This window comes from Neoarius graeffei, chromosome 5, assembly GCF_027579695.1.
Source record: "Neoarius graeffei isolate fNeoGra1 chromosome 5, fNeoGra1.pri, whole genome shotgun sequence".
NCBI lineage: Eukaryota > Metazoa > Chordata > Actinopteri > Siluriformes > Ariidae > Neoarius > Neoarius graeffei.
In genome coordinates, this window is record NC_083573.1 from 9,619,235 (window position 1) to 9,646,171 (window position 26,937).

Below are 26,937 nucleotides of genomic sequence, written 5' to 3' on the forward strand. Positions count from 1 at the left end.
CAAATCAACTCAGTGCAAGGTGGAAGAATTCACCATAGATGGGCCACCAGTCCATCCACAGGCACATTCACGCCTAGTAACAATTTAACGCAGCCAATTCACCTTACCTGTGTGTTTTTGGAGGAAGTCAGGACAACTCAGAGGAACCCATTTGTAACACAGGGAGAATGTGAACATCTTCAATGACCCAAATACAGGATCAAAATTGAACCCTGGAACTGGAAACCAGAAATGATACTAGGGACACCAGTGTTACCTGTCCATGTTTTTTTTCTTCTTTCCACGAATTTTTCAATGCTGAACCTCACTTGCTAAGAGAACACAAGCCCAGGCAAAGTTATAGCAATGTATTAATGTTTTATTCTACTTACAATAAACATAATATAGCAGACCCTTATTTGTACAAAAATACCTGAAAGGGTTACAGTTAGCATTTTTAAGCCAGTCAGCCATTTACAAGACCAAGCAAAGCACATTATCAAAACATGACCTTCCAAAAAATTTTTTTTCTTACTTTTTGTTTTCATTCCCTGAAAAAACATATTTATGTATGTATCTATATGTATGCACAGTCACACTTTTTTTTTTTTTTGCATGGTGACGAGAGGAGCAAAGATGTGTTATTGTTACTAAAGAGAAGGGCTTATGCATTGCAGGTCAATAAGCTCCAGAGATCACCCAGGTTACATCTCGCATATAAGTGGACACCTAGCCTGGATGTTTAAGGTGTCTCAGATTAAGACTGCTGCCCCATTTTCCATATAAATATGAAAGACAGAAAACTGATCCTAGCTGTCTAATATATATAAAAATCTGGTTAGTGTGTTGGTGTAAATGGAGACAAGAGTAGAGGTCTGAGGCACCTGCTGGATTTTACGCTTCATAATACAAAGTAAAGCTAAAACCAAAAAGAAACTAACATTTTAGCACTGTATGACGTTCAGTATATGAGTGAACGGTATGAAAAAAAAAACACAAAAACTAGAAAAGACTGATATATCCGAAAACTCAACAAGCTATCAAAGGTAAAAGTATATAGAAAGTTCTAGAAACGGCACCAGTCCTGGGGACTGGGGCCTCATCAGGCTCCGCATCAACCCTGAGCAACCCAGTTACATTCATTTCTTTTTTAAAAAAAAAATAATAATAATAAAATAATAATAAAATAAATCAATATTTATTAATTTGCTGATATGATTCACAACACCAGCTCATCTGAACATTAGGACATCATGCTTAAGCTTTCACTGTGTATAAACAAAAACACACTGTCCACAAAGACTAGGTTAGCATTTCCAAAGAGTATTCTATGGAGAAAAAATAAAGATTTTTAGCTTAATGGTGACGGTGACCACAAGAAGTTCATCCCAGACTCCAGTTTCTTTTCTTTTCTATCAGCTTAATTTAAACGTTCAAAGTAATTTAACACTGAGAAACAAAATAAAACATATGTATTTACACTTTAACAAAAAAAAAAAAATCCCCAAAACAAATAAACCCCACAACCCCCTCAAAAAGTCAAGTTTCTTCATTTTATAAGCCATCATTAAAAACAAAAAACATAGTGATTGGAAACCTAAAATACAGTGTCAGTTCTATAGTCTCTTTACTTTTTTTGTAACCATACAAAATAATTATTTGTTAGTGTTGTGAAGATGACAAAAATATGAATTTAAGCTCAAGCTTTCATATTTAGAATGTGGATCATATTAACGAGGATAAAAGCAGCATAAAAGTGTAACTGGATCAAACTAGACACTGATGAAATTATTAATTAGACTGAGCCAAAATGGCATTGCTACAAATCAAACGAGGGTTTCGATGCTACATGATAAAATTTTGGGGGCTCAGACGGGGGATTTTTATCCCCCAGGTTTGCGCCAAGTAACAGTAAGAAAATGGCGAAGTTAAAGTATGGTGTAATAGTGTAAAGTATAGTGTAATAATTCGCAGCTCCTCCATTTTTCTGGCCCATTTGTTTTCTACTGGCTCACAGGAACATGGTTTGTAAATTCATAGTTGAACGTTGAGTTCAACTACATAAAGTCAGATAACCGTCACCAGAACCAAATGCACCTCTTTCACGCCCTTTCCCTTTCAGTGAATTGCCTTTTCTGCTGGGCGAGTTTTGTTTCGTTTCTTCAATTTTCCCAACTAAAGGAAGCTTTGACAATTTTTTTTTTCCATCAAATCCTACAACTGACAGTTTCCCTTTTCTAGTAAAGCTTGAAAATACAAACGGAGACTATAAGATCTTTAAAGCGAGATCGTTTACTAAAGAACGGACCAGGATAAAAGCAGAGAAAGGCCGATTATAAACAAAAGCCTATAACCTCTGCGTGAATCTTTGCTTTTACTGTGATTTAGCACACACTTCATGTTGCTGAGTTGATCCCTTCAAGGATACATTTTTGAAAGGTGCATGTAACCTATACTCTGAAAGCTAATTATAAAGTACAAGACAGGTTCAGTTGCATACCTCAGAATCATTTACGCTCCATTCACGTTACCATGTGAAGGATACAAAAGATGTACCCTGAGGGTCTCAACCCGGTAACAAGGAAAGGTACTTTTTCCTGAGTGTGCATGTTCATTCTTTGAATGTTGCATGCGATTGGTTTGCATCAGATCTTCTACCATGATAGACGGTCAGGGAAAGGAAGGCAAAAAGCAAATCACATCTAATATGAATCAAAATTCCTTGGACCGATGATGCAGTGGAGTTTTCTTCAGCTAGATGTTCCTTTTAGGCCCTTATCCAAAATACAAACAATGCCCCGTGAGTGTGCCTTAGGGCTGTGATTGGACAGTTATTGAATTTCACTGTGGCATGACTAAACAGCGTGATGAAAGTGGAGTGCAATGCAATACATCAAACGCAAAGTCGGCGTTTAATTTTTAAAAAGCTGCTGAGCAACGCAATGAAGGTTTTGCTTTTCAGGGTGGCACATTATCATCATCATCAGGTTACGAATGTGCATTGCGTTTCATGTTTCTCTCTGGCCCAGATTCTTATCCATGGTTGTTTAAAAAAAAAAAATGCTAATACAAGAGAAATGACATCGAAAAAAAAAAGTCTCCTTTTGTTTCATCACAAGACAGTAGGGGTTGTGGTGGACCAATTTTTAGCTAGCCACAGTCTCCAGCACAAAAAAAAAAAAAGGAGCCAAGCAAAAATTAGCAACTATCCAATTTCCATTCAAAATAATGTGCAAATCTCTGAAAAATTCATTCGTGTCAGTCTTTTCCTTTATCTCGATAGAGAGGATAAAATCATGGGAAATATGTTGACACCTACAAAGGATAAAAATTTTGCATTTGTGAGCATAATGGTGGTGATAACAAGGCCAAAAGTATAATGCAACGATACAGCAGATAATGGTGAAAACGTTCAATAGAATAGGGTTAGTAGAACAAATTTCTGATATTCGGTGAAATAAAATACATGAGGCTCAATACATTTGCGGAAAAAAAAAACGTGGAAGAGCAGTACGGAACAGCGCTGAGAAGTTCACTAAAATTTCAAGTAATCATTCAGATCCAGATAAATAAATAGATCCATGGAAACAACACTTAAAAATGATTGCATCATTTGCATTTATATCGGTGTAATCATGATCACTTTGCAGAGCTTGTAGACACTGTGGCCAGGCCTTTTCCATCGAGCTTAATATGGAAAATACTTAAGAAGATGGCTCTTCCATAAAGTCACAATTTGAAAATATTGTTACAAATCCGTCCATATATCATGCTACTACTGAACAAGGCAGTAAAGGAAACCGAGCCCCAGCTGCTCTGGAAGCTTCACAGTGCACTGTCCTATTGATCTACCAATACACTGAAAGGACAAACAAGCAGATCTGGTGATACCTGCCTCTTGATTTCCTCTTGAAAAACAAACAAACAAACAAAAAAAAAAAGATGGCATCCGTTACAACGGAGCTCCCTGCAGTTTGCCATTTTCAGGGGATTGTAGTGGTTATTTTTCCACTGTTTTTCCAATTTCTGTCCATTTCAAGGTGCCCTTTCTAATGGTGGCAGTAGTGAAGCTGATCCAAGCACCCACTTCAGGCTGTATTACCCTGGACGGCCAGCAGAGGGCGCTTCAAGCGTTTAAAATATTGTCTCGAGGGGCGGTGGAACATTTGGACATTAGCTGAGGCTTTACAGTGAAACAGAGTGCAAAAGGAGACTGTGTCAAGTGGACAGTGATCCAAAAGAGCTTATAAACTATATATATATATTTATCGTATGAGCAGTGTAACATTCTTTTAATCCAGATGGAGGAATTTGGAGAAAGAGACCTAGCAAAGAGCGAAATGTATGATTTCGTTCACAAACCGTATCCAAAAATCTCTAACAGTCCTGTGCTTTGACCGCCTACAGATGTCGTTCCAGCTCCAAGCAATCACAGATAGATTCAATTCAAAGACAGGAGGATTCAATTGACTCTTGGGTTTCTGACTACGTCATGTATAGCTCAGCCGTTTCCTGTGCTTTAAAGTCAAACTCAAACTAGATGTAATGCATCCATCTTCCACCATCTACAAGTTCTAGAGATCTTCCCATAACAATGGACTGACTGACTATCTGATCGTATACAGAACAGGATATTCAGATCATCAAAAAGGACCCCATGATGACTGTACGAGGAAGAAGCATTAGAGTTCACCAGTGGATCAAGGCAACCAAGATCTTTCTCAATAGCTTCATCACGGCCCTGCTGGTGCTCGCAATTCCTCTGTAAATCATAGAGGAATGCCTGCAGACTTCTTGCTGGTGGACAGCAAGTCACTTGCTCATCATTTAAACCAGGTCAAAAATAGTCCGATTCTCAGAGAACCAGTGGTCGGTTTGCAGGATGGGAAGGGGGGCAGGGTCATAAGGTCACCATGGTGCAGGGGTGCTTGAGTTTGCAAGGCAGGACTCCTCGATTGAGCTGGTAGAACTCCACCAGCTGGATCAGGTCTGTGAATTTGGTGGTGCCGTCGTCAAGGCTGAAGAACATCTGACCGTCCTCTTCACACTGAAGGTGCCAGAACAAATAAAGTAAGTCAAGAAATATGTTGACTGGATGAAGCTTCATGTCTTGGACTTTGCAAATTCAAAATGGTCATTTGTGAGAAAATTTAAGGTGATTGTATTTCTTACTGGTAAAATTTGAAAGTGTTTGATTTTCTGGTGGTGACACATGGTAAGCACGAAGGCTTTCGGGTTGCTCTGGCTGTCCCTCAAGAGAAACAGTCTGACCCCGGGGGGGAAAAAAAAAAAGACAACAACTGTAAACAAAATTAAATTGGAAGTATAATACATATTTAAAGCTAGACGGCCTTTCAATTTCATAAAATCAGTGAAATTTAGTTCCCTCTGAAATTTGGTCATTGCGATACATGTTCATTTCTGTAATATCTCACAAAACGTCAGGCCATTCTGTGGCTGTGCATGAAATCGCTCGCCTTGCGCAGTCAGGCAGACAGACGAAGTCCATTTGTGTATGCATGCGCAGGTTTACCTTTGAGCGTGCACTGACAGCTCCATCATTTTGTCGCTAAACGAACAGCTGATCACGCCGAGGTGCTCGCTGAGCGCCGATCTTTATTAGTTTGGTCCTGCGTTTCCTTTCCTTCGTGTATTGAGGTTTTTCACCCACGTGACCAAGTCATGTGAGGCTGCCATTTTGGACGTCACGGTTCGAATCAGTTTGAATGCGAGGAAGGCGACAAACGAAAAACATAAAAGAAAAAGGAGCGAGATGCAGAAAACACCTTCACTATCCAGCGACGTAGGGCATTTACAGGGCGAGCAGAGGGAGAGGTATTTGCAAAAATTGAGGTTAGCAGGCTTAGAGAACGACGTTTACCTGCTTCCACCAGGATTGTTCACTGACAGCTAAGGTTTGTTCACATTTTCATTTACTTTCGGTCCTCAGGATAAACAAAATGTTATTTAATATCATTGAAATAACTTCTTAGTCTGTTGAGACATGGCCCGTTATAAGTTTTTCCTTTACTGTATTTACTAGTTTACTGAGCTAGCGCGCTCCAGGGCAGGCTGGCTAGCGCGCTAGCTAGCCAGCCTGCCCCGGAGCGCGCTAGCTAGCCAGCCTGCCCCGGAGCGCGCTAGCTAGCCAGCCTGCCCCGGAGCGCGCTAGCTCAGTAAACTAGTAAAAACAGTAAAGGAAAAACTTGAGACTGAAAGGTTTTAACAGCCATCCAAATGACTGAACGTAAACGTTGCTACAGTAACATACTAGGTACTATATTGACATTACCTAGCTTGACGTTCAAAATGGTGGACACCGGGGCGTCACGTGACCCTGTGACATCAGGTGAAAAACCTCAATAACATAACGTCTTTTCTTCTCGCGTTCCGTTAAGGCCCGGTCACACAGCGCTTTACGGCTTTATCACGGCCAAAACCCGTCAAAAAGTGCTCTCCCGTGAAGCAGACGATATTGTTCGTGTTGATGTCGAAGTTAAGACGTGTTACAGTCGATATACAGACATGACAGGACGCAGGGGAAAATCGGAACGGCGTCGGACGCGGCAAAAAGTTTTGGACTGCTCAAAACTTTAGACCGCGGACAACCACGGCCGGCACACGTGGTAAAGACGTGCAACACGTGAAAAACACGTGATAATCAGTGTCCCGGCCGTTATTAAAACTTGGGGAGACGTGGTAAGACGCGAAAGTTTGGCGGTCTATCACGGGCAGAGCACGGTCATCGGACGGGTGTTACGCGTTGGTATCACGGGATATAGCGTGTGTTTAGCGGCTTATCACTGAGAAATGGATTTTTCCGCGTACATAGCACTGTCTAAGCCCGTTAAACGACATCTCAAACAAGTTCTAAATTCGATTGATCACTGTCTAATCACTTCTGCATCACTTCTGATTTGCGGCATGTATAAATTACCGTAATTTTCTGAGACCTCGGCACTTGCAGTCTAGATGTCAAGGGGTGAACATGAACCCTCAACGCTGTGATGTCCTCATGTTAATGCTCCAGCACCAACAGAACCAACTGATACAGGCTCAACATATCCTACCGCTTTTATATGCGCAGCAAGCCGCTCTTCCAACGACGCTGAGCCGCGGTTACCCGTGATTTGGCAGTGCTATGGCAGTGAAACAGCCGCCGACGGCCATACCCCGTACAAAGCACGGCAAAGCCAAAATTGACCAAAAATTACCACTTACGACCACGTCCACCAGATTTTTGTATCTTTTTGTACGTGATATAGACGCGGAGTGCTGTGTGACCGGGCCTTTACCGTAGTCGGTCTTTCACGTTTCATTCGCACACCCACGTCCTCCGTTTTTCTCTCCTGTTTCAAATTTGTATCCCACAATGCCTTGCGCAAACGAGAAAAGCCCACCACATGATGCATGACATAGTATCTTGTATTGCGTCATGGTGAAACAGGAAAAAAATAGCGGAGAATTTAGGGCCACGTAGACCTAAATTCATTAATTGTTCAATTAAAAAAAAAAAAAACTAAAAATTGAAAGTCTGTGATTCGAATTCAGTCGCTTTCGGTCCAGTAAACAAAAATAACTGGGTGTCAGGAAAAATAATTTTTATGACCTACACTTGAAAAATCTGAAAGGCAGTCTAGCTTTAATAAAAGTGTCCTTATCTTTGTAAGATGCTGTTTTAAGTATGGCTTCAAAAATAAAATGTGTACCCATCCACTTGGCCCTGTTGGTGCATCATCCTGTGCGATTCCTCCCTTGTGATTCGACCGTGAAACCAAAGCTGAGTTTTGTGTATCACTGAGTGGTAAAGAAGAGACAAAATGTTCAAGTACGTAGCTGAAGACTGCTTGCTTCAACATGCATCAACAAATTAGGGTTGTTAAATCAATGCATAAAGAAATTAAATAAAATAAGTACCTCCACTCAACGTTGATGGGTGGAGTGGACTCGGGCTCCCCAAAGTATTCATGCGCTGACTTCGCTTCTGTGATCAAAAAAGTAGCACATGTTTGGATAAGAATAGACACCTGTACCCAAGCTTGACTCTCATCATAAACCTTGGGTACTGATACTCACCCTCCAGGAATGGGCCTCCTCCAGAGCAGCACTCTGAGCTTCCACAGGATTGTCGATCACCCTGCCTATTGTCCCTGAGAAATCCATGGCTACTAGTGAGTTCTCGGACACACTCCTCTGTGGAAGGATTGAGTAAACATTAGCTTTAAGCTTCATCCATTGCTTCCGTTGCATGCATTGAAAGAAACTTGACTTCAAAGCAAAAAGCAGCTTTTCAGAAATCTGGATGGAGATTTAGGCTACGTTCACACTGCAGGCTGAAGTGACTCAAATCCGATCTTTTCGCCCATATGTGACCTGTATCCGATCTTTTATTGACAATATGAACGACACAGATCCGATTTTTTCAAATCCGACCCAGGCCGTTTGGATATGTGGTCCTAATTCCGATTCCTATCCGCTCTTTTCATATGCGACTTCAGTCTGAACCGCCAGGTCGCATTCATCCGACTTACACGTCATCAACAAGCCACAAACGTCACTATTCTGCGCTGAAGTAGGTGGCGGGTCTGTCAAAAAAAGTTACAACAACATGGCGCATAATCACGGGCGCAGATACAGTAGAGGGTGGGACGGGTGGGATTCGTCCCACCCAGATTTAAATTCACTTCGTTCGGTCCCCCCCACTTATAGGGAGGAAAAAACGTCTATGCTGTCTTTCTTTGCATAAGGCAAACCTCACGGAAAAATCAAAAGACTAATTACCATTCGGTTTATTGAGGTGCACGGCAGTGTATACATAGTTGCAACAACTCACATACCGTATTTTCTGGACTATAAGCCGCTACTTTTTTCCTAGGTTTTGAACCATGCGGCTTATACAAAGGTGTGGCTATTCTGTGGATTTTTCTTCCACCGCTAGGGGCGCTCTAACCGGAAGTAGAATCAAAAATAAGATAGACGAAAAATCAATGCAAAGAAGAATTAGCAGATCTTTAGCAGATAGAACACGCACGACAAATTACTAACTGGTAATTATTTTCAAATCCAGCGAAGATGATTAAAGTGACTTGTGGTTTCAAACACAGGAGAAATGAAGGTAAATAAATACCGGTTATTTTCTCTTGGTTCTGTTCCGTTTTAATCAGCAAAGTTGCTGCCGTGTTAAAAGGCACTGTTCGGAAAGAATCTGTTCAGGTACATACATGTACATTTACAGTACAAAATCGTTCTGTACATGCAGTAAATATCTAATTTTTCAACATAGATATCTGCGGCTTATAGCCCGGTGCGGCTTGTATATCTTTTTATTTTATTTTTAAAAATAGAGCGGATGCGGCTTATATACAGGTGCACTCTATAGTCCAGAAAATACGGTAAAACAAAGACTGATATTCGGTTGGTTGAGCTGCGCAGACTGCGAGCTCAAGCTTGGTTGCTATGGTAACCCACAACAAGTTTGACAGGCATATCGGGGTTGGGGTTGGTTTGCTGGCAGCTTTGTCCCCCCCAGTTTTTTGTCCCCCCCAGTTCAAAAAATGTATCTGTGCCCCTGCGCATGACATCAATGCGAGGGACGCTTCGGGCTGTGAAGGTTCTGAATCTTCTCAATGGAAGGACGCAGAGGTTAGGGAGCTGATTTCCATTTGGGGGGATGCAGCTATTCAAGCTAGATTGGATGGGTCATACCGCAACCGGGTGGTTTTACTTCCGTAAACACTGGCCATGCTCACTGCGTGTGACGTCGTCGTATCCTGCAATGCGCATGCGGAACACTTTTAGGTCACTTTTCGTTCATACTGAGGATCACATACAGTACAAGTCGCATATATTTGTTTATGTGAACGACCTCACAAAAAAATCGGATTTCACAAAAAAATCGGAATTGAGCATTAAGCCTTGCAGTGTGAACGTAGCGTTAGATCCTTAATGAGCAAGCCAGGATTAAGGAAAAACTCTCTGAGCCGGCATGAGGAAGAAGGAAGAAACGTTGAGAGGAACCTGATACAAAAGGGAACTCATTGTCTTCTACTGTATAGTAGGTAGGTAAGATTATCCACTGAAGTATGGGCATGAGTCTTGGGGATAAACTAATAATAATACATTTTATTTATAAGCGCCTTTCAAGGTACCCAAGGACACTGAACAGTAAAAAAACAAATAATAAAAAGCAAAACAATAGAATAACAACAATAATAATAAGAAATCAAGAATAATAATAACGTTATTAAAAATCAAAGAGAAAAGGCCAAGCTAAAGAGATGTGGTTTTAGCTGTTTTTTGAAAGAGGACAGTGTTGAGCATTGGCGCAACGCTAGTGGCCGGGCATTCCACAGCTTAGGGCCATTTACTGTACACTGAAAGCCCTGTCACCCATAGAGCAGAGCCGAGAGTAAGGGACTGCTAATAGGTGGGCATCTGTGGAGCGAAGATTTAAAGGTAACTGATATGGAGTTAGGAGATTTGATAAATAGGGAGGGGCCAGGTTATGTAGGGATTTGTAAACAAGTAAGATAATTTTGTACTGGATGCGTTATTTAACTGGGAGCCAGTGCAGGTTGTATAGAATAGGAGTGATATGATCCCAGGGCCTGGTGTGAGTGAGTACCCGAGCAGCTGAGTTTTGGACATATTGCAGCCTATTTAGTCGCTTGGCTGGGATGCCATCGAGCAGGGCATTGCAGTAGTCCAGTCTTGAGGTGACAAAAGCATGTATAAGCGTTTCAGCTGCAGATGAAGTCAAAGAGGGACGGAGTTTGGAGAGACTTTTCAGGTGAAAAAAAGCTGTTTTAGTGATACTTTTAATGTGTGAGTCAAAACACAGAGTAGAATCCAGAATAACACCCAAATTTCTTACTTCAACAGTAGTAGAGGTGAAATAACCAGGAATAGATAGCTGTGAGTGCTCCAGTCTTTTCAAGATACAAGTGGTGGAAATGAGGATGGCTTCTGTTTTGTCTTGATTTAATTTAAGAAAGTTCTGCACCAGGGCGGCACGGTGGTGTAGTGGTTAGCGCTGTCGCCTCACAGCAAGAAGGTCCGGGTTCGAGCCCCGTGGCCGGCGAGGGCCTTTCTGTGTGGAGTTTGCATGTTCTCACCGTGTCCGCGTGGGTTTCCTCTGGGTGCTCCGGTTTCCCCCACAGTCCAAAGACATGCAGGTTAGGTTAACTGGTGACTCTAAATTGAGCGTAGGTGTGAATGTGAGTGTGAATGGTTGTCTGTGTCTGTGTGTCAGCCCTGTGATGACCTGGCGACTCGTCCAGGGTGTACCCCGCCTTTCGCCCGTAGTCAGCTGGGATAGGCTCCAGCTCGCCTGCGACCCTGTAGAACAGGATAAAGCGGCTACAGATAATGAGATGAGGTGAAGTTCTGCACCATCCAGTTGTTAACTGCATTTAGACAGTTGACAAGATTGGATGGAGGGAATGGGTAAGAGGGTTTGGTTTGAATATAAATTTGGGTATCATCTGCATAACAGTGAAAGTTAAGCCCATAATGCTGTATTATGTGGCCAAGAGGAAGGATGTATATTACAAATAATAAGGGTCCCAAGACAGAGCCCTGAGGGACACCATGAAGGAGGGGTTAAACTGTTGTTAAGAAGTCTATCCATTGAGGGTAACCATGTGGGACTATCCACAGCACCAGAAGGTGAGTCATCCGTTCATAAAGCTCCAAGCAGAACACTACATTTTTTACATACGTAGTGAAGGAGTAGATCTGGAGGATCCTCAGGTATAGTGTGTTTGGTAAACTGGGATGTATGGATGCTGTCAGCCCCCCCCCCACTCACTCGGGTTTGCTGACGGTGTAGTGGCTGGCTGCTTTATGTCCCGGGGCGCCCTCATGTCTGTGTTACCTTCTGGCTCTCCCCTTTTAGTTATGCGATCAGAGTTAGTTTTGCCGGAGTCTCTGCTTGCACTCAGTGCAAAATGTATACTGTTCTTACTCATTAGGTGACATTTGGGCATACTCAACAACCCGTGTCCCCCCACGCCTGATCCATCCTGATGCCCTACATCTGGCTGGAGTCTCATCTCATCGCTCCTGTGGAGGACGGCCCCATATGGACAGTCCAAAGTCACACTTGGAAGATGCTCTGGACGCTTACAGTAATGCTTTTATGGCTGAGGACTACAGTTGACTTGCTAACTCTAGGACTGAAGTTGGTTGTCATGAACAGTTTTGCACTCAAGTTTCCATCAACAAACAGTTTATAACATCAACGAAACAGACTTCATGTTAAAACTATAATGAATTTCCTGGTTACACAGTTATACTTTGTGACTCTATAGGACGCACTTAGGCCATTATTAAAAAATGTTCTGTTTCCGGTCCACCGGCCGGGTGAGTGCCGTTTGTGCGGTTGAAAATATTTTTTTTAACTCCGGTTTTTCGACATTTTTTTCAGGTTTGTAAATCTAAAATCGAACTTGACATTTCCGCATTCCCAGGGCTTTCCACTAAGGCTCATACTAGCCAGCCATGACAAATAAGTAGCCAGCCGGGGAGGGGGGAGTAAACACAAAATAAACTCCTGTGCACGCAGTTCCCAGGATTAAATGTATTTTCCACAGACCATTTATTTATTCACTTTACTCAAATACAAAGTAAAATGGCAGTAAATCTTCTTTCTTTTCTTGCGTATTGCATCATGAGGCGTTCCTGGCCTGTAAATCTCTTATTTTCGGTGCATGACACATTCACGCAGCTGAGCATGCTATGAATTAACAACGACAACGGTCTGCAATGGGGCTACACAATTACACACTCAGCGAACATTTCTCCATTTGTGTATGAAAATACACTCCAACCACTCAGTTTGGTTTCATTTACAACCAACGGTATCTTTTGATGCCAGCACGTAATTGAACGAGAGAAGACTGGTTTACCGGAGACAAAATAAGCGTCATCTCTGCATCTGTTCCCTCCGATGTCGCCTCCGACAGCCCCGACACACTACTGCCTCCGCCGAGTGCGCGCACACACACACACACACACCGCATGTCGGGGCCGCGGATGAGTTACTCTCCCTTGATCAACGAAGTCTGCGGGGAATTTGTGGTTATTATCGGTACAAACAGCGCGAATCACAACTTAAATGAGTGCGGTTCAGTTTGACATTATTGTCAGTCCGTTAGATAAACATTTAATTTTATTAAAATCGAAAATTAATATTTAGAGCCTGTGGGCTACAAAAATAATAGTCATTAAAGTAGCCGGCTGGACTTAATTGTGTAGTCGGCTGTATGGCCGGCAGCCGGCGCTTGTGGAAAGCCCTGCATTCCGCGCAGAATATAGAATTGAATCAGCTCTGCGCATGCGCCGTGCGGCACAAAAAAATGGCAGCCACCATGAAGGAAGGAGATCCGGAGTTTTCAAACATTTGCTTTAGTGTGAAATCGCAAAATGGTATTCTAGCGAACAACAAAATAGTAAAGATTCAGAAAAATAAATCATTCAGTGATCATTTTAATAGTGTCATTTCATCCGAACTCGGCCTAACGCTCGATTTAGAACTACAAAAAGTCCGTGTGTCGGACATTTTAAGTACCTTTGTAAAAGTTTTGCAAATGTTGCAGTCAGAATTTAAAATGCTAACTTAGTTTTTGTACAAGTTTCAGTTGATTAAACTGTCATATTTTATTAAATGTGTCTGCTTTTGTAATAAAAAAGTACTGAAAGAAAAAGCAAACACAGCATTGCGATTTCTTATCCATCCAATAAAAAAAAAAAAAATCCCTCCCTCCCGACTGAAATTTTTTTTGCTCACCCGGTGGACAGGAAACGGATTTTTTTTTTAAGGATGGCCTTATAGAAGCGAGCTATTTACAAATCACGCTATCTGTTATCAACCAAATGAGGATGGGTTCCCTTTTGAGTCTGGCTCCTCTAGAGGTTTCTTTTTATGTCGTCTGAGGGAATTTTTCCTTGACACTGTCGCCACAGGCTTGCTCATTGGGGATAGATTAGGAATAAAATTAGTTCAAGTCTTTAAAATTTCTGTAAAACTGCTTTGCGACAACGTCTACTGTTAAAAGCGCTATAAAAATAAACTTGACTTGACATACTTTGGATTTTGAAGGCTTTTGGTACGTCTTCAAAAAGTACCTGTTCTTTACAAGCAACAAGGATACTCCCTGACGATTCAAACCCCAAGCCATGAGAGAAAATGTAAAACATCTCATCTCATCTCATTATCTCTAGCCGCTTTATCCTTCTACAGGGTCGCAGGCGAGCTGGAGCCTATCCCAGCTGACTACGGGCGAAAGGCGGGGTACACCCTGGACAAGTCGCCAGGTCATCACAGGGCTGACACATAGACACAGACAACCATTCACACTCACATTCACACCTACGCTCAATTTAGAGTCACCAGTTAACCTAACCTGCATGTCTTTGGACTGTGGGGGAAACCGGAGCACCCGGAGGAAACCCACGCGGACACGGGGAGAACATGCAAACTCCACACAGAAAGGCCCTCACCGGCCACGGGGCTCGAACCCAGGACCTTCTTGCTGTGAGGCGACAGCGCTAACCACTACACCACCGTGCCGCCCAATGTAAAACATAGCTGAAGGAAAAATATGTTCTTCACCACCAGTCCCACTGGACAACAACCCAAAATGAAGTTAATTCACAAAACTGGAATATACAATAAGGTAATACATCCATGCATAATGAACTAAGGAATTAATACACTCGGGGGTGGGCTGTTCTTGGAAAATAATCAATAGCGGGGTGGTGTGATGTAGCCTGATGTGAAGTGGAGTTACTCTGACCAACCAAGTTTTGATTATTTTCCAATTACAGGACGTCCTGAAGTGATTACAATGTTTTAATAATTTTAAAAAAAAATCACACAGTACTTTTTTTTTTTTTTTAATCGTCAATGTTGTGTCCATGAAACACTCCCTCAACGGCTTCAGAGTTAACAAAGCAAAACAAAACCAAATAAAAAAGGAATGTCATGTTAACAAGAAACGTCTAAAGTCCTCCGTTATTAAGAATTTCTTGAGTTAGAATTTTACTTCTGACTGTTAAAAATCATTAACACTTTGACTCAACAAACATCTCAGACATGTCACTTTAAAATGTGTTTAAAATAGAGCACCTGCCATATAAATTGTTACTACAAACATGATAAATGTACAGTGTCTTGCAAAAGTATTCATCCCCCTTGGTGTTTGTCCTGTTTTGTCGCATTACAAGCTGGAATTAAAATGGATTTTTGGAGGGTTGGCACCATTTGATTTACACAACATGTATACAGCTTTAAAGGTGCACAGTGTTGTTTTATTGTGACACAAACAATAAGATGAAAAAAACAGAAACCTGGAGTGTGCATAAGTATTCATCCCCTTTCGTATGAAACCCCTAAATAAGAGCTGGTCCAACCAATTCACTTCATAAGTCACATAATTAGTTGATTAAGATCCACCTGTGTGCAATCAGTGTCACATGATGTCTATCAATCATCCTGTTCTGGAAGGACCCTGACTCTGCAACACTACTAAGCAAGCAACATGAAAACCAAGGAGCCTCCAAACAGGTCAGAGACAAAGTTGTGGAGAAGTATAGATCAGGGTTGGGTTATAAAAAATATCCCAAACTTCGAATATTCCACCGAGCACCATTAAATCCATTATAGCAAAATGGAAAGAATATGGCACCACTACAAACCTGACAAGAGAAGGCCGCCTACCAAAACTCAGACTGGGCAAGGAGGGCATTAATCAGAAATGCAACAAAGACACCAAAGATAACACTGAAGGAGCTGCAAAGATCCACAGCGGAGATGGGAGTATCTGTCCATAGGACCACTTTAAGCCGTACACTCAACAGAGCGGGGCTTTATGGAAGAGTGGCAGGAAAAAAAAAAAAAAAAGTCATTGCTTAAAGAAAAAGTAAGAAAACACACTTGGAGTTTACCCAACAGCATGTGGCAGACTCCCCAAACACATCAAAGAAGATTCTCTGGTCAAAATTGATCTTTTTGTCCATCATGGGAAATGCCATATGCGGTGCAAACCCAACACCCTGAGAACACCATTCCTACAGTGAAGCATGGTGGTGGCAGCATCATGCTGTGGGGATATTTTTCATCTGCAGGGACAGGAAAGCTGGTCAGGACTGAAGGAAAGATGGATGGCACTAAATACAGGGCAATTCTGGAGGAGAACCTGTTTGAGTCAACCAGTAGTTTGTGACTGGGACGAAGTTTCATGGTCTAGCAGGACAATGACCCTAAACATACTGCTAAAGCTACACTGGAGTGGTTTAAAGGGAAACATTTAAATTTCTTGGAAAGGCCTAGTCAAAGCCCAGACCTCAATCCAGTTGAGAATCTGTGGCATAACTTGAAGATTGCTGTACACCAACGCAAGCCATCGAACTTGGAGTTAGAGCAGTTTTGTCTTGAGGAATGGACAAAAATCCCAGTGGCTAGACGTGCTAAGCTAACAGACACATACCCCAAGAGACCCGCAGATGTAATTGCAGCAAAATGTGGCTCTACAAAGTATTGACTTTGGTGGGGTGAATACCTATGCACACTCCAGATTTCTGTTTTTTTTTTTTCATCTTATTGTTTGTATCACAATAAAACAACAATTTGCACCTTTAAAGTGGTCGGCATGTTGTGTAAATCAAATGGTGCTAATCCCCCCCCCCAAAAAAAAAATCCATTTTAATTCCAGCTTGCAATGCAACACAAAGAGGGATGAATACTTTTGCAAGACACTGTATTAGAACAAGCACATTAATATCAACCTTGCAGCCAGAACTACTGTTATAGAAAATTAATGAACAGCTTCTGACCAAACCAATCAGAATCAAACATTTTCAATTCAGCAGTGCTGTCGTATAAAGACACCTAAAACATGCTCAACACTGGAAGTGGCCTTGAGAAACTCGCACAACTTGCCATCTGTTCAACATCAAGGCCACACAGCACTGACCAATGAACATCCAGAGTCATAAAGAAAAGCAGATTCATCAAAACGAGAACTCACCATTGGTGCTGGGAAGTGTGAGAGCAAAGCTTTTCTCTGCTGTGGGATTTTATAGTTCTGATAAAGTAGAACTCCATACTGCATTGAGAAAGAAGCAACAAGTGTTCGACTTCAGCAAACTTTACAGTTTTGGTCATTCACAATTGGAAACTTTTCAAAATGGTAGCTTGGCGTACCTTAAACAACCTGAAGGCTGTCATCCAGCACGTTCTGCTCTGTTCGTCTTCTGCACACAACATCCTCAGTTCCTTCTGCTCACTCCGGACCTTGACGGGCTGATCAAGACAAGAGTGTTGTATAAGCGTACGTACTAAACGCGAAAAACACTGTTATCGTTCATCCTGATGTGAAGTCGACTTTAACCGTATCAGAAAACTAGAATTAAAGCCGCAAGCGGCCTTGACGGGCCCTCGCGCCAGCGGCCAAGGGGGGCGGGGGCATGCGTCCCCGCGAAATACCTTCCACAGCTTCTTCGGCAAGAGACATTACTCCCACAATGGCGACAAAGCACAGAATTGGACACATGGCAACAATAGGGTCTCGCACTGTACGGTGCTCGGGGCCTAATAATAATAATAATAATAATAATAATAATCCTTCAAAAACAATAGGGTCTCGCACTGTACGGTGCTCGGGCCCTAATAATAATAATAATAACTAGAAACTATATGCCAAGCAGGCACCTTAATGCGAGAGGCAAAAATCACAACACGTTAGGGGGCGCTATAGAGGCCCTGAGGCCCGCCTGGATCTGGGCTTCAGGTTCTCAGTAGCGGTGGCAGTCTAAGAAAAAGGAGCCAAATTTCGTGCGTTGTCGACCATGGCAAGCGCCCCAATAAGGGTCTTGTAAAGAGTTTGCTTGCCAAGTTTGACAAATCAGAAGCTGCAATATCATTTTTGCCATAACCAGCACCCCCAGGGGCGAAAGTGCACAAAATTTGGCGTGTATGTCAGGTGAGCTATGAAGAGTTTGCGTATGAAGTTTGATGACAATTGAGTAAATAGAAGATGAGATATAGATTTTTGAAGAATAAATTTTTTGGTTTTTCCCATGTCAGTAGGTGGCGCTATGCTGTACCTGAGCGATTATGAGTTGGAAAAATAAGTGTCTACAACAGCAACGTACTATCACAAGGTAGTGGCGTGAAGGAAAAGCATTATGGAATTATTTACCAAAAACCCGTTTTGGAGCAATTGCGTCGGCCAAAAACAGCGCCCCCCATGGACGAAAATTCCCAAAATGTGGTATACATGACATGGGAGGTAGTAAGAGGGTGGCCGTGAAGTTTGACCAAATTTGAGGAAAGATTGGATTTTTTGCCCAAAAATAGCGCCCCCAGTGGCGAAAAATCACAGAAATTGGGTAACATGTCAGAAGCCCAATGAGTGATTTGCGTGTGAAGTATGAGCAGTTTTGAGCAATTAGAAGATTTGTTATGAATTTTTAAGCATGTAAAATTTTGCATCGAAAATTGATTGACGTATAACTTCTGAACGGTTGATCCTACGTGAAACGTATTTAGTAACTTTTGTCAGCCATGTCTGTAGATGATGTGTATCAATTTTGGTGACATTCCTATGAACGGTCTAGGAGGAGTTGCGCCCTCTTCGTGGCCATGCATTTCGCACAAAAGTGAAATTACCTCACTTCCTGTTGGTCGTGGCTAATGCATTGGCATTACATTTTTGTCCGGCTTAGTGAGATACATATGCGTACCAAATGGCATGCCACAACTACAAACTACATGGCAACCAGGCACCTTAATGCGGGAGGCCAAAATCACAACGACTTAGGGGGCGCTATAGAGGCCCTGAGCCCCGGCCAAGTGTGGGCTTCTGGTTCTGAGTAGCGGTGGCAATTCTCGGAACTGGTGCCAAATTTCGTGCGTTTTCGCCCATGGCAAGCGCCCCGAAAATGGCCCAACAGCGGAGAAAAATAAAGAAGAAGAAGAAGAATAGTGAACTCTTACAAGAATAGTGAACTCTTACAAGAGCAATAGGGCCTTCGCCCATTCGGGCTCGGGCCCTAATGAGCGCAATGAAAATGACAGCTGGCTGTGCAAAGTGTCTCCATCTTGAGGACGTTTTCACTTTTCGCCTTTACAATTTAGACACCTGAAAACTACGCTTTTCTCAGAGCTCCGTGTTACCTAGAGACCCATCTTTTCGACGGCCAGTACTAGAAGTTGACAGGAAATTTTCTGCAATGACGAGCTTCAAAATTCCTACTAGAGAAAATTATGATGGAAAAAAAAAACAAGCAATGTTAGTTGCACTGGCAGATCAAAATAAACGCCAGTGGATGAATGGGGACCCCAAACACCACAAGAAATCTGCATCGCACGTCCATGTTTCTCCAGTACAATGCTTGCTGCTCAGAACCGGCAGTGCGCTCCCATTGGCCAACAACCAACCATAGTCCTGGTTCAGCTGTAGCAACAGAATAAAGGTTGGCCTCCGCAACCAACTTCGCATCTGTACATTGGACCGCCTTGTTCGTCTAAGCTACACCAAGATAGCCATTGAGGACTTCCCATTTGAGGATGTCCAATATGCACATGTGAAGGTTAGCTTCTGTGGTTGGGACAGCCATTATAATTTACCACACCATGCTAATCAGGACTGCAAAGTTCGACACACAGGCTACATGTGCTGTAAAACGGCATAAAATGAAGAATTTTCTTGCAGTGCTCCGAGTTGACGGATTCCTTTTTCAGAAATTCACCACCTAAAACACGGTCCGCATCTCCGTCCGTCCGTCCGTCCATCCGAAACACCCTTTTTCTCACCAACCACAAATCATAGCCACTTGGTACCAAACTTCAGCTTGGGGTTCTATACCTTGTATACCATTTTCAGGTCTGTCGCACATCGACTTCTTGTTTACCGACTGAATGTATTTACGAAACGTACAGTGGATTTACAAAATTTTCCTGAACACTTTTCTCAGCAACTACAAATCACAACTGCTTGATATTTGGTACCAAACTTCAGCTTGAGGTTTTATACCATGTATACCGTTCTCAGGTCTGTCGCACATCGACTTCCTGTTTACCGACAATGTATTTATGAAACGTATATGGTGGATTTACAAAATTTCCCTAACACTTTTCTCAGCAACTACAAATCACAACTGCTTGATATTTGGTTGTGAGCTTCAGCTTGAGGTTCTATACCGTGTATACCATTTTCAGGTCTGTCGCACATCGACTTCCTGTTTACCGACTGAATGTATTTACGAAACATATTGACGCCATTTCAAGCAGCAAAAATGCCATTTCGAAATGACAGTTTACCAGGATGCTATTTGAAATCCCTGGGGAGAGACACTGTTGTTGACATACTTGTTTCATGGTTGATTATTTGTTCCTTCGATTGCTTGCATTCTGATATAAGTGGGGGGGGGGGGGGGTATACGCAAGTGAGAAGTATCTCACAGTTGATCTGGTTTTAAGAGCTTCTCCCAACTGCTTTTTCATGCCAAGATTACACCAGAAGGCCCCAAATTTGCTTCAATATTTCAAATTTTCCCAGAGGAGCATGCCCCCGGACCCCTCTAACAGTTCTTGACTCGTTCCATCAGCCACCCTTCTCTCAATTTCTAGATAATACACTGGTTCAGAGTTGGAGCCAACAGCATTCTGCTGGTAGTAAAGGCAATTCACTAAAAGGGAAAGGACGTGGGAAATGTTTATTTCTGGTAGAGTTTGCTTTCGCTTCATACCAGTGTTTTGTCAGCCTCAGTCTTATGAAGCAATAGTGAACAAGTGGGCGGAACTGTTGTCTGACATACACTAGGGGGGTTTTAAGTGGTAAAATTCAAATTTTTTCTCTTTACTTGCTAGGATCTTATTGCCACCTCTGATTTTTGAATTTTGATAGTCAAAACACTGGTAGAACAAACAGTTTTGGTTACAGACTAAGCATTTGGATGTATACGAAAGAAAGAGCAACAAACCCCATTATTTGGGAACATGTACTTGAACGTGTGTGAGCTATAAAGCAAGCAACATAGCATGAAAAAGATTTTTCCAAGCGTTTTATGTCGTTTAAGAAATTAAATATTAGCTGCAAATGCACACTGACAACCACAACCAACACCCTGAAACTCTTTTATATATATATATATATATATATATCAGTGGCGGCTGGCTTTTGTAAAAGTGAGGGAGGAAGGAATGCTTGGTTGAAGTGTGACCCAGTGCGACCGTACCTGCTGGACCGGCTATAGTTACACGCACGGGTCGAGTTGATAATAGTTTTTCCTGAATAATTCATTAACATCTTTTCCACGGTGTCAAACAACTGGCAACAGTCAACAAGTAAAAGAACAACAATAACATTATTTCACAACTATTTACATGGGATATAGCCGTGTTTAAGACAAACATTGATGTTAAGGAATGATTCAGGCCAACTGATTGAGGCTCCCTATTTATATATCAAGTCAATTCTCCGTGCTGTCTGATTTGCAAATCTATCTGTTACCTGATCGTACCACGCTGGATCTTTTTGGAGTGTCTTGAGAATCTTTTTTTCAATTGAAATAATGGCCAGATGTTTTAATCTCTCCTGCCCCATTGCGTTGCGTGTGTACGTTTTAATTCTCTTGAGGCACGAAAAACTCCTTTCAACCCCTGCAGAGGTTGCGCCAATTGTTCCAATCAGGGACATGAGCCTGTACAACTGTGGCATCGCCCCATCAAGACCGCTGGACTTCATGAAGCCAAGGGCATCGCAAAGTTTTCTTGATGAATTTATTTCTGCATTGTGATAAAAATGCTGCAGTTCGATTCTCAGCTTTTCTTGATCAAAAAGGTGGCCATATGTCTCCATCAAATTTGACAGTAGCTGCGTAGGAAATGATATTTTGAACGAGTCGAATTTCGCCGCATCCAAAAGCTCCATGAAGCGCAAGCGGTCGAGGTGTTGAAAGCGCTGAGTTATTTGAGTGCGCAAGTTGTCGTGGATGGAATCATAAAGTGCTCTGTAGGACTGACGGGGATTAAGCAGCCTTCTTTTGACCCTGTGAGACAAGTCAGGGTCTTCTGTTAGAGAGGCAGCCCTGGCGTAGATTTTGTCAAAGGCGCTCTGTACTTTTAGCTCATCCAATATTTGCAGGAGATTCTCTATTCGCCGTTTGCAAAAGGCGACATCCATGGATTTGTGCTGCAAGATGTCAAACACCACGTCAGTGTGCGAAAACAACTGCTCAAAAGTGAAGAGTAAAAACGCAAATTCAAACTCTTGCATTTTCGACCTCAAACCATCAGCTAAACGTATTGTCTCATCATCCATCATTGGGCGCTCAGTAATGTTCTCGAAAATCTGAAGTAGTTCGTCATAATTTGAAGCAACCGTGTTCACGACCCTAGAGGAAAAGTTCCAGCGAGTGGGAGCGCTCCGGGGAATGCGGGCGCAACTGAACTCCTCGAGTAAAGAAACCCTCTTGCTGGACTTGGAGAAAAAAGACGTGAAGCCACCCAAGTGAGCAAAGAAGTATTTTGCTTGGGGAATGGTCTTAACACCCTGACTTAAAACTAGGTTTAAGCGATGTGCATAGCAGTGGACAAATGTTGCACAGGGAGCCAATTCTCTCACTTTAGCCTGAAGGCCATTCAAGTCCGAGGCCATGACCGCGGCACCATCGTAAGTCTGAGCGACAAGTTTATCCTTGAAATTGAAACCTGACAACTCAGTCTGCACGAAATCGAACAAGGATTGTGCACTGCAACCACTGGACACATCAAAAAATCCTAGAAAGCGTTCCTGAATTGTACCTTGATTATCGACATAGCGCAAGATGACAGACAGCTGTGAATGACAGCTTATGTCTGTGGTCTCGTCGATTTGCCACGAGAAGAAGGGTGCCGTGTTAAGTTGCTTTTGGATTTCTGAATTAATTGAACCAGCTATAGCGGATATTAGATCATTCTGGATTGTTTTTGACATGCCTGTGAAGACAGTCGAACTTTCCAGATGCTCTGCCAGAACACGATCATAGCGAGCAATAACCTCCGCTAGCTCCCTGTAATTGCCCTTATTGTCCGAATTCCCCCCTTCTTCATGTCCCCTCAGTGACAACTCTTGCATGCCTAGGTAGGCTGTTGCATCTATCAGACGTTTTAATACCTCTCTATTGCGACTCACTTTAGCATTGTGCTGCTGGATTTGCAGCCGCACACCCTTGTCTACCACCCTATCTATTGGCATGGTGCCTAGTAAGGACAGTCGGATAGCAGCACCAACGTGGTCTTGACACTTCTCATGGCGTTTGGTTGCCCTATCTAGATTTTTTAAATCATTGAAACCATGAACACTCCACGCTTGTGATTTGGCATTGTCCATTAGCAAACAGGGCCAGCAATATAATCGATGGGTGGTAACGCTACCAGTGAGCCATGTGTACCTAGCAAACCATGTAGCATTCACTGTACTGCCTTTGCCATTGGGTTTTGTGATTTCGATTCTAGGGGTTGGTCTACCTGCTGCTTTGATGGCTAATTTTTCACTGTAGCTCAGCCCATGGAAGGGTTTTGCAAGCAAAACATTCACCACGTCCTCTGTTTCCATTACTTTATTCGTAGAATATCTATAACATAGTCAATCCACTTCCACCTCGCTGTTCTCACTCTGACTGCCGAAGTGCCCGAGTCACCGGATCTAGAAGTTAAGTTTGATAAGATAACCCCTCCCCCCAGGCAGCTAAGGCCTCTACTTATTGGTTCATTGCGCAACTAGGGCTGCAGCCTATTGGTTGATATGTTGTAGCACTTGTCAGATCTCTTAGCTAGTCCCACCCTCTTAGAGGAGGATTTTCCTCCTCTCTCTCATTGAAGTCTATGTTAACCACGAGCCGCCAGTGCCGGAGACTGTTTGAATCGGAGTGAATGGGAGCCGAAGGGAGGAAGATCCTCCGTGCAGTAATTTCTAATAGCGAGCGATAGGGGGTGCTAATGTAATTTCACCCAGAGAAACGAATATAATGTACATGTCATATTTGGCAGTAAAATAGTAATATTCAAGGACAGCAATTCATTAAATTGGTCAAGACAATTTCAACTTTTTATTCTTAGAATTTTTAAGGAGGATCTTCCTCCCTCTCCTCACTGGAGAAGCCACCTGTGATTGATATATATATATATATATATATATATATATATATATATATATATATAAAAAGGCCACAAAGCTCGGTTCATAAGAAACTCAAAAGTTGTGCTGTGGGGGAAAAAAAGGGGAAAAAAAAAGGGGTGCTCCCAAAATAACTCCTGACAGTAAAGAGTGGCTCTAGCCAAGATTTTTTTTTTTTTTTAAATCGTCTGTGAGTCATAGTTACGGTCTGCAATGGCCTTTATCCAAAAGGCTGATGGGAAGCTTGGTGTAATCTTACCTTTATACAAAACTCGTACTCTGTAGGTGCATTGTGAAGCTTCTTGCCTCCTATTACGGTAAAGATGTTGCAGTCTTCAAGGTCTGCTAGTAACTGCAAATGCCTTGGTTCCTGCAGAAGGTCATATCACTTTATAATGAAATGAGAGTGCATAAAGAATGCTAGGTTAAAACTAAATATTTAGATATTCAGAAGGAACAAAAGGATCTGGACGTTTATGCCTGGGATACCACGAGACAAAATATGCAGGAACACTGGTTCCAACGAGCAAGTAAGCAATTTAACTGTGGATGGTTAAATTCAAGTTTGTGCATTAAAGCTAGACTGCCTTTCAAGTGTAGGTCATGAAAAGAATTTTCCCTGCCTGGTACCCAATTATTCTTGTTTAGTGGACCGAAAGCTACTGAATTCAAATCACAGACTCCCAATTTTATTATTTATTTATTTCTAAAAAATAGAACAATTAATGAATTTAAGGCCATGTGGCCCTAAATTCTCTGCTATTTTTTCCTGCTTCACCATGACCCAATTCAAGATACTACGTCATGCATCGCGTGGTGGGCTTTCCCCATCCACGCAAGGCACTGTGGGATACAAATTTGAAACAGGAGAGAAAAATGGAGGACGCCAATGAAACGTGAAAGACCGACAACAGTAACGGAAAGCGAGAAGAAAAGACGTTATGTTATATACGAAGGAAAAGAAACGCAGGACCAAACTAATAAATATTGGCGGTCAGCGAGCACCTCGACGTGATCAGCTGTTCGTTTAGCAACAGAATTATGGAACTGTCAGTGCACGTTCAAAGGTAAACCTTCGCATGTGCACACACACACACACACGGACTTCCTCTGTCTGCTTGACTGTGCGATTTCATGCGCATTATTTGCTTGGGAATCCCCTCAAATTAAATAACTTCTCAGCCACAGAATGGCCTGATATTTTGTGAGACATTACAGAAATAAACATACATCACAATGACCAAATTTCAGAGGGAACTAAATTTCATTGATTTTATGAAATCGAAAGGCTGTCTAGTTTTAAATAAGGAATAAAACACTTGCAAGCCTACTGTCATGGAAGCCTGTCTCAGTGATTATTGGTTTCTCCTTATTAAATAAAATAACACAATTTCTAATATGTTTATTATTAGTACCAGATTACGTGGAGTGTCCCTGTGTACGCTGTTAATAGAGAAACAAAAGAAACCTCTGTTTCGAAGCAACAACACTGTCCGAGCCTTCCGACCAATCAGATTCGAGGGAGGAGTGCACAGAGGTGAGCATACCTTTGAAGTTCCTTTCGTCGAGTAGTAGAATCCTGAGCGTCTCAAAAACACGTAGAGCTTTTTCCATGACTTCCTGCCCGTCTCTTTCACATACAGGTGACCCTGGATTTCTGGACAACTGCTGGAGTTTAAGAAGTTCTGAAGAACAAAGTAAGCCGAGAATATGAGAAGTCCAAGATGTACCATTTTACTATGAGGTTAGGATAAACAGAGAAGGGACAATGGCGACTGGACACCCTTTCATACTTGCAATATCTGCGATGGAGGAATGGTCCCATTGCTTTCTTGACACCAGGCCACCATCTGCTCTGGAAAGAAGTTCTGTTGACAAAGACAAAGACTCTTCAGACAGAAGTTGAAAAGTTGTACCAGGCAAAACCCCATCTCCTGGCATCAAAACACCATGTATGATCCTAATGATATATCTCAATTGCTTACTTTTTTGGACAAGTCCTACACCCAATGCCTATAGTACCTCCAAAATGTCAGAGTTTACAATGTGTACAAAAAGACAGAATGGAAACCCAACACAATGTGTGGCCAATGATTGGCCACCACACATTTGACCAGAACAGTCAAGTCTGTGAAACTGTTCTAGACGGAGGAGTATCTCTTTCTTCCAAAAGGTTCCTCATCTTCATTTGGTGTTTTGATGGTGGTGGTGGCGGCGGCAAGTGCTCTCAAATACGCCGCTCCAGAGGATTGAGATCTGGTGATTATTAGGACCATGGTACATGAGTTACATCAAAACAATCAGTGAGCCATCATGCCCTGTTGATGAGGCATGGTCATGCCGGAAGAGACCATTCCCATCAGGACGGAAATGGAGGCGCGTGAGTTCCAGAACACATTTTCTTATACTGACCTTTTGAAATGATGAGTTGCAGCTTCCTTTTGAAAGTGGAAGGTTACAAATCTATCCTTGACTTCCAAGTGACGTCAAAGCAAAATAGAAACCCGGATGTCGGCCATGTTGGTGGATATGCAAACGCTGGGTCAAGCGACATTCCATACAAAACAGTCACGCCTGCGCAACTCTGTTTTTCCACTGCTTTAAGTGTTCTTTTAGCTATGCTAAAAATATTTTTGTGCTGTATATGGTTGTGGTCACAACGGTACTTGCGACCGTAGCACGTTCCGATTTTTTAGGATTCTGTCCGTGATTCGGAAAGAGGGCGAGGAAACTCTAAGGCTTAGCACAGACAGGAGACAAGCACGGCTGAAGAAAGAATTCAGCATTGATTTAA

At 42.3% G+C, this 26,937-nt stretch overlaps 1 protein-coding gene across 3 annotated transcripts in view; it reads right to left on the minus strand.

Moving 5' to 3' along the window:
* Window positions 1–563: 563 nt before the first annotated feature.
* The window catches only part of grb10b (growth factor receptor-bound protein 10b), a 230,929-nt gene continuing 204,555 nt past the window's right edge, over window positions 564–26,937 (minus strand). For all 3 annotated transcript variants that reach the window (XM_060921182.1, XM_060921181.1, XM_060921184.1), the window contains 10 exons: window positions 25,937–26,011; window positions 25,691–25,828; window positions 24,403–24,513; window positions 17,186–17,284; window positions 17,010–17,087; window positions 8,056–8,172; window positions 7,897–7,963; window positions 7,689–7,776; window positions 5,152–5,245; window positions 564–5,026 (listed from right to left, as the gene is read on the minus strand). In XM_060921182.1, the coding sequence (XP_060777165.1) occupies window positions 4,880–5,026; window positions 5,152–5,245; window positions 7,689–7,776; window positions 7,897–7,963; window positions 8,056–8,172; window positions 17,010–17,087; window positions 17,186–17,284; window positions 24,403–24,513; window positions 25,691–25,828; window positions 25,937–26,011 (1,014 nt within the window). In that variant the 3' untranslated portion in view covers window positions 564–4,879. The remainder of the gene's footprint in view (window positions 5,027–5,151; window positions 5,246–7,688; window positions 7,777–7,896; window positions 7,964–8,055; window positions 8,173–17,009; window positions 17,088–17,185; window positions 17,285–24,402; window positions 24,514–25,690; window positions 25,829–25,936; window positions 26,012–26,937) is intronic.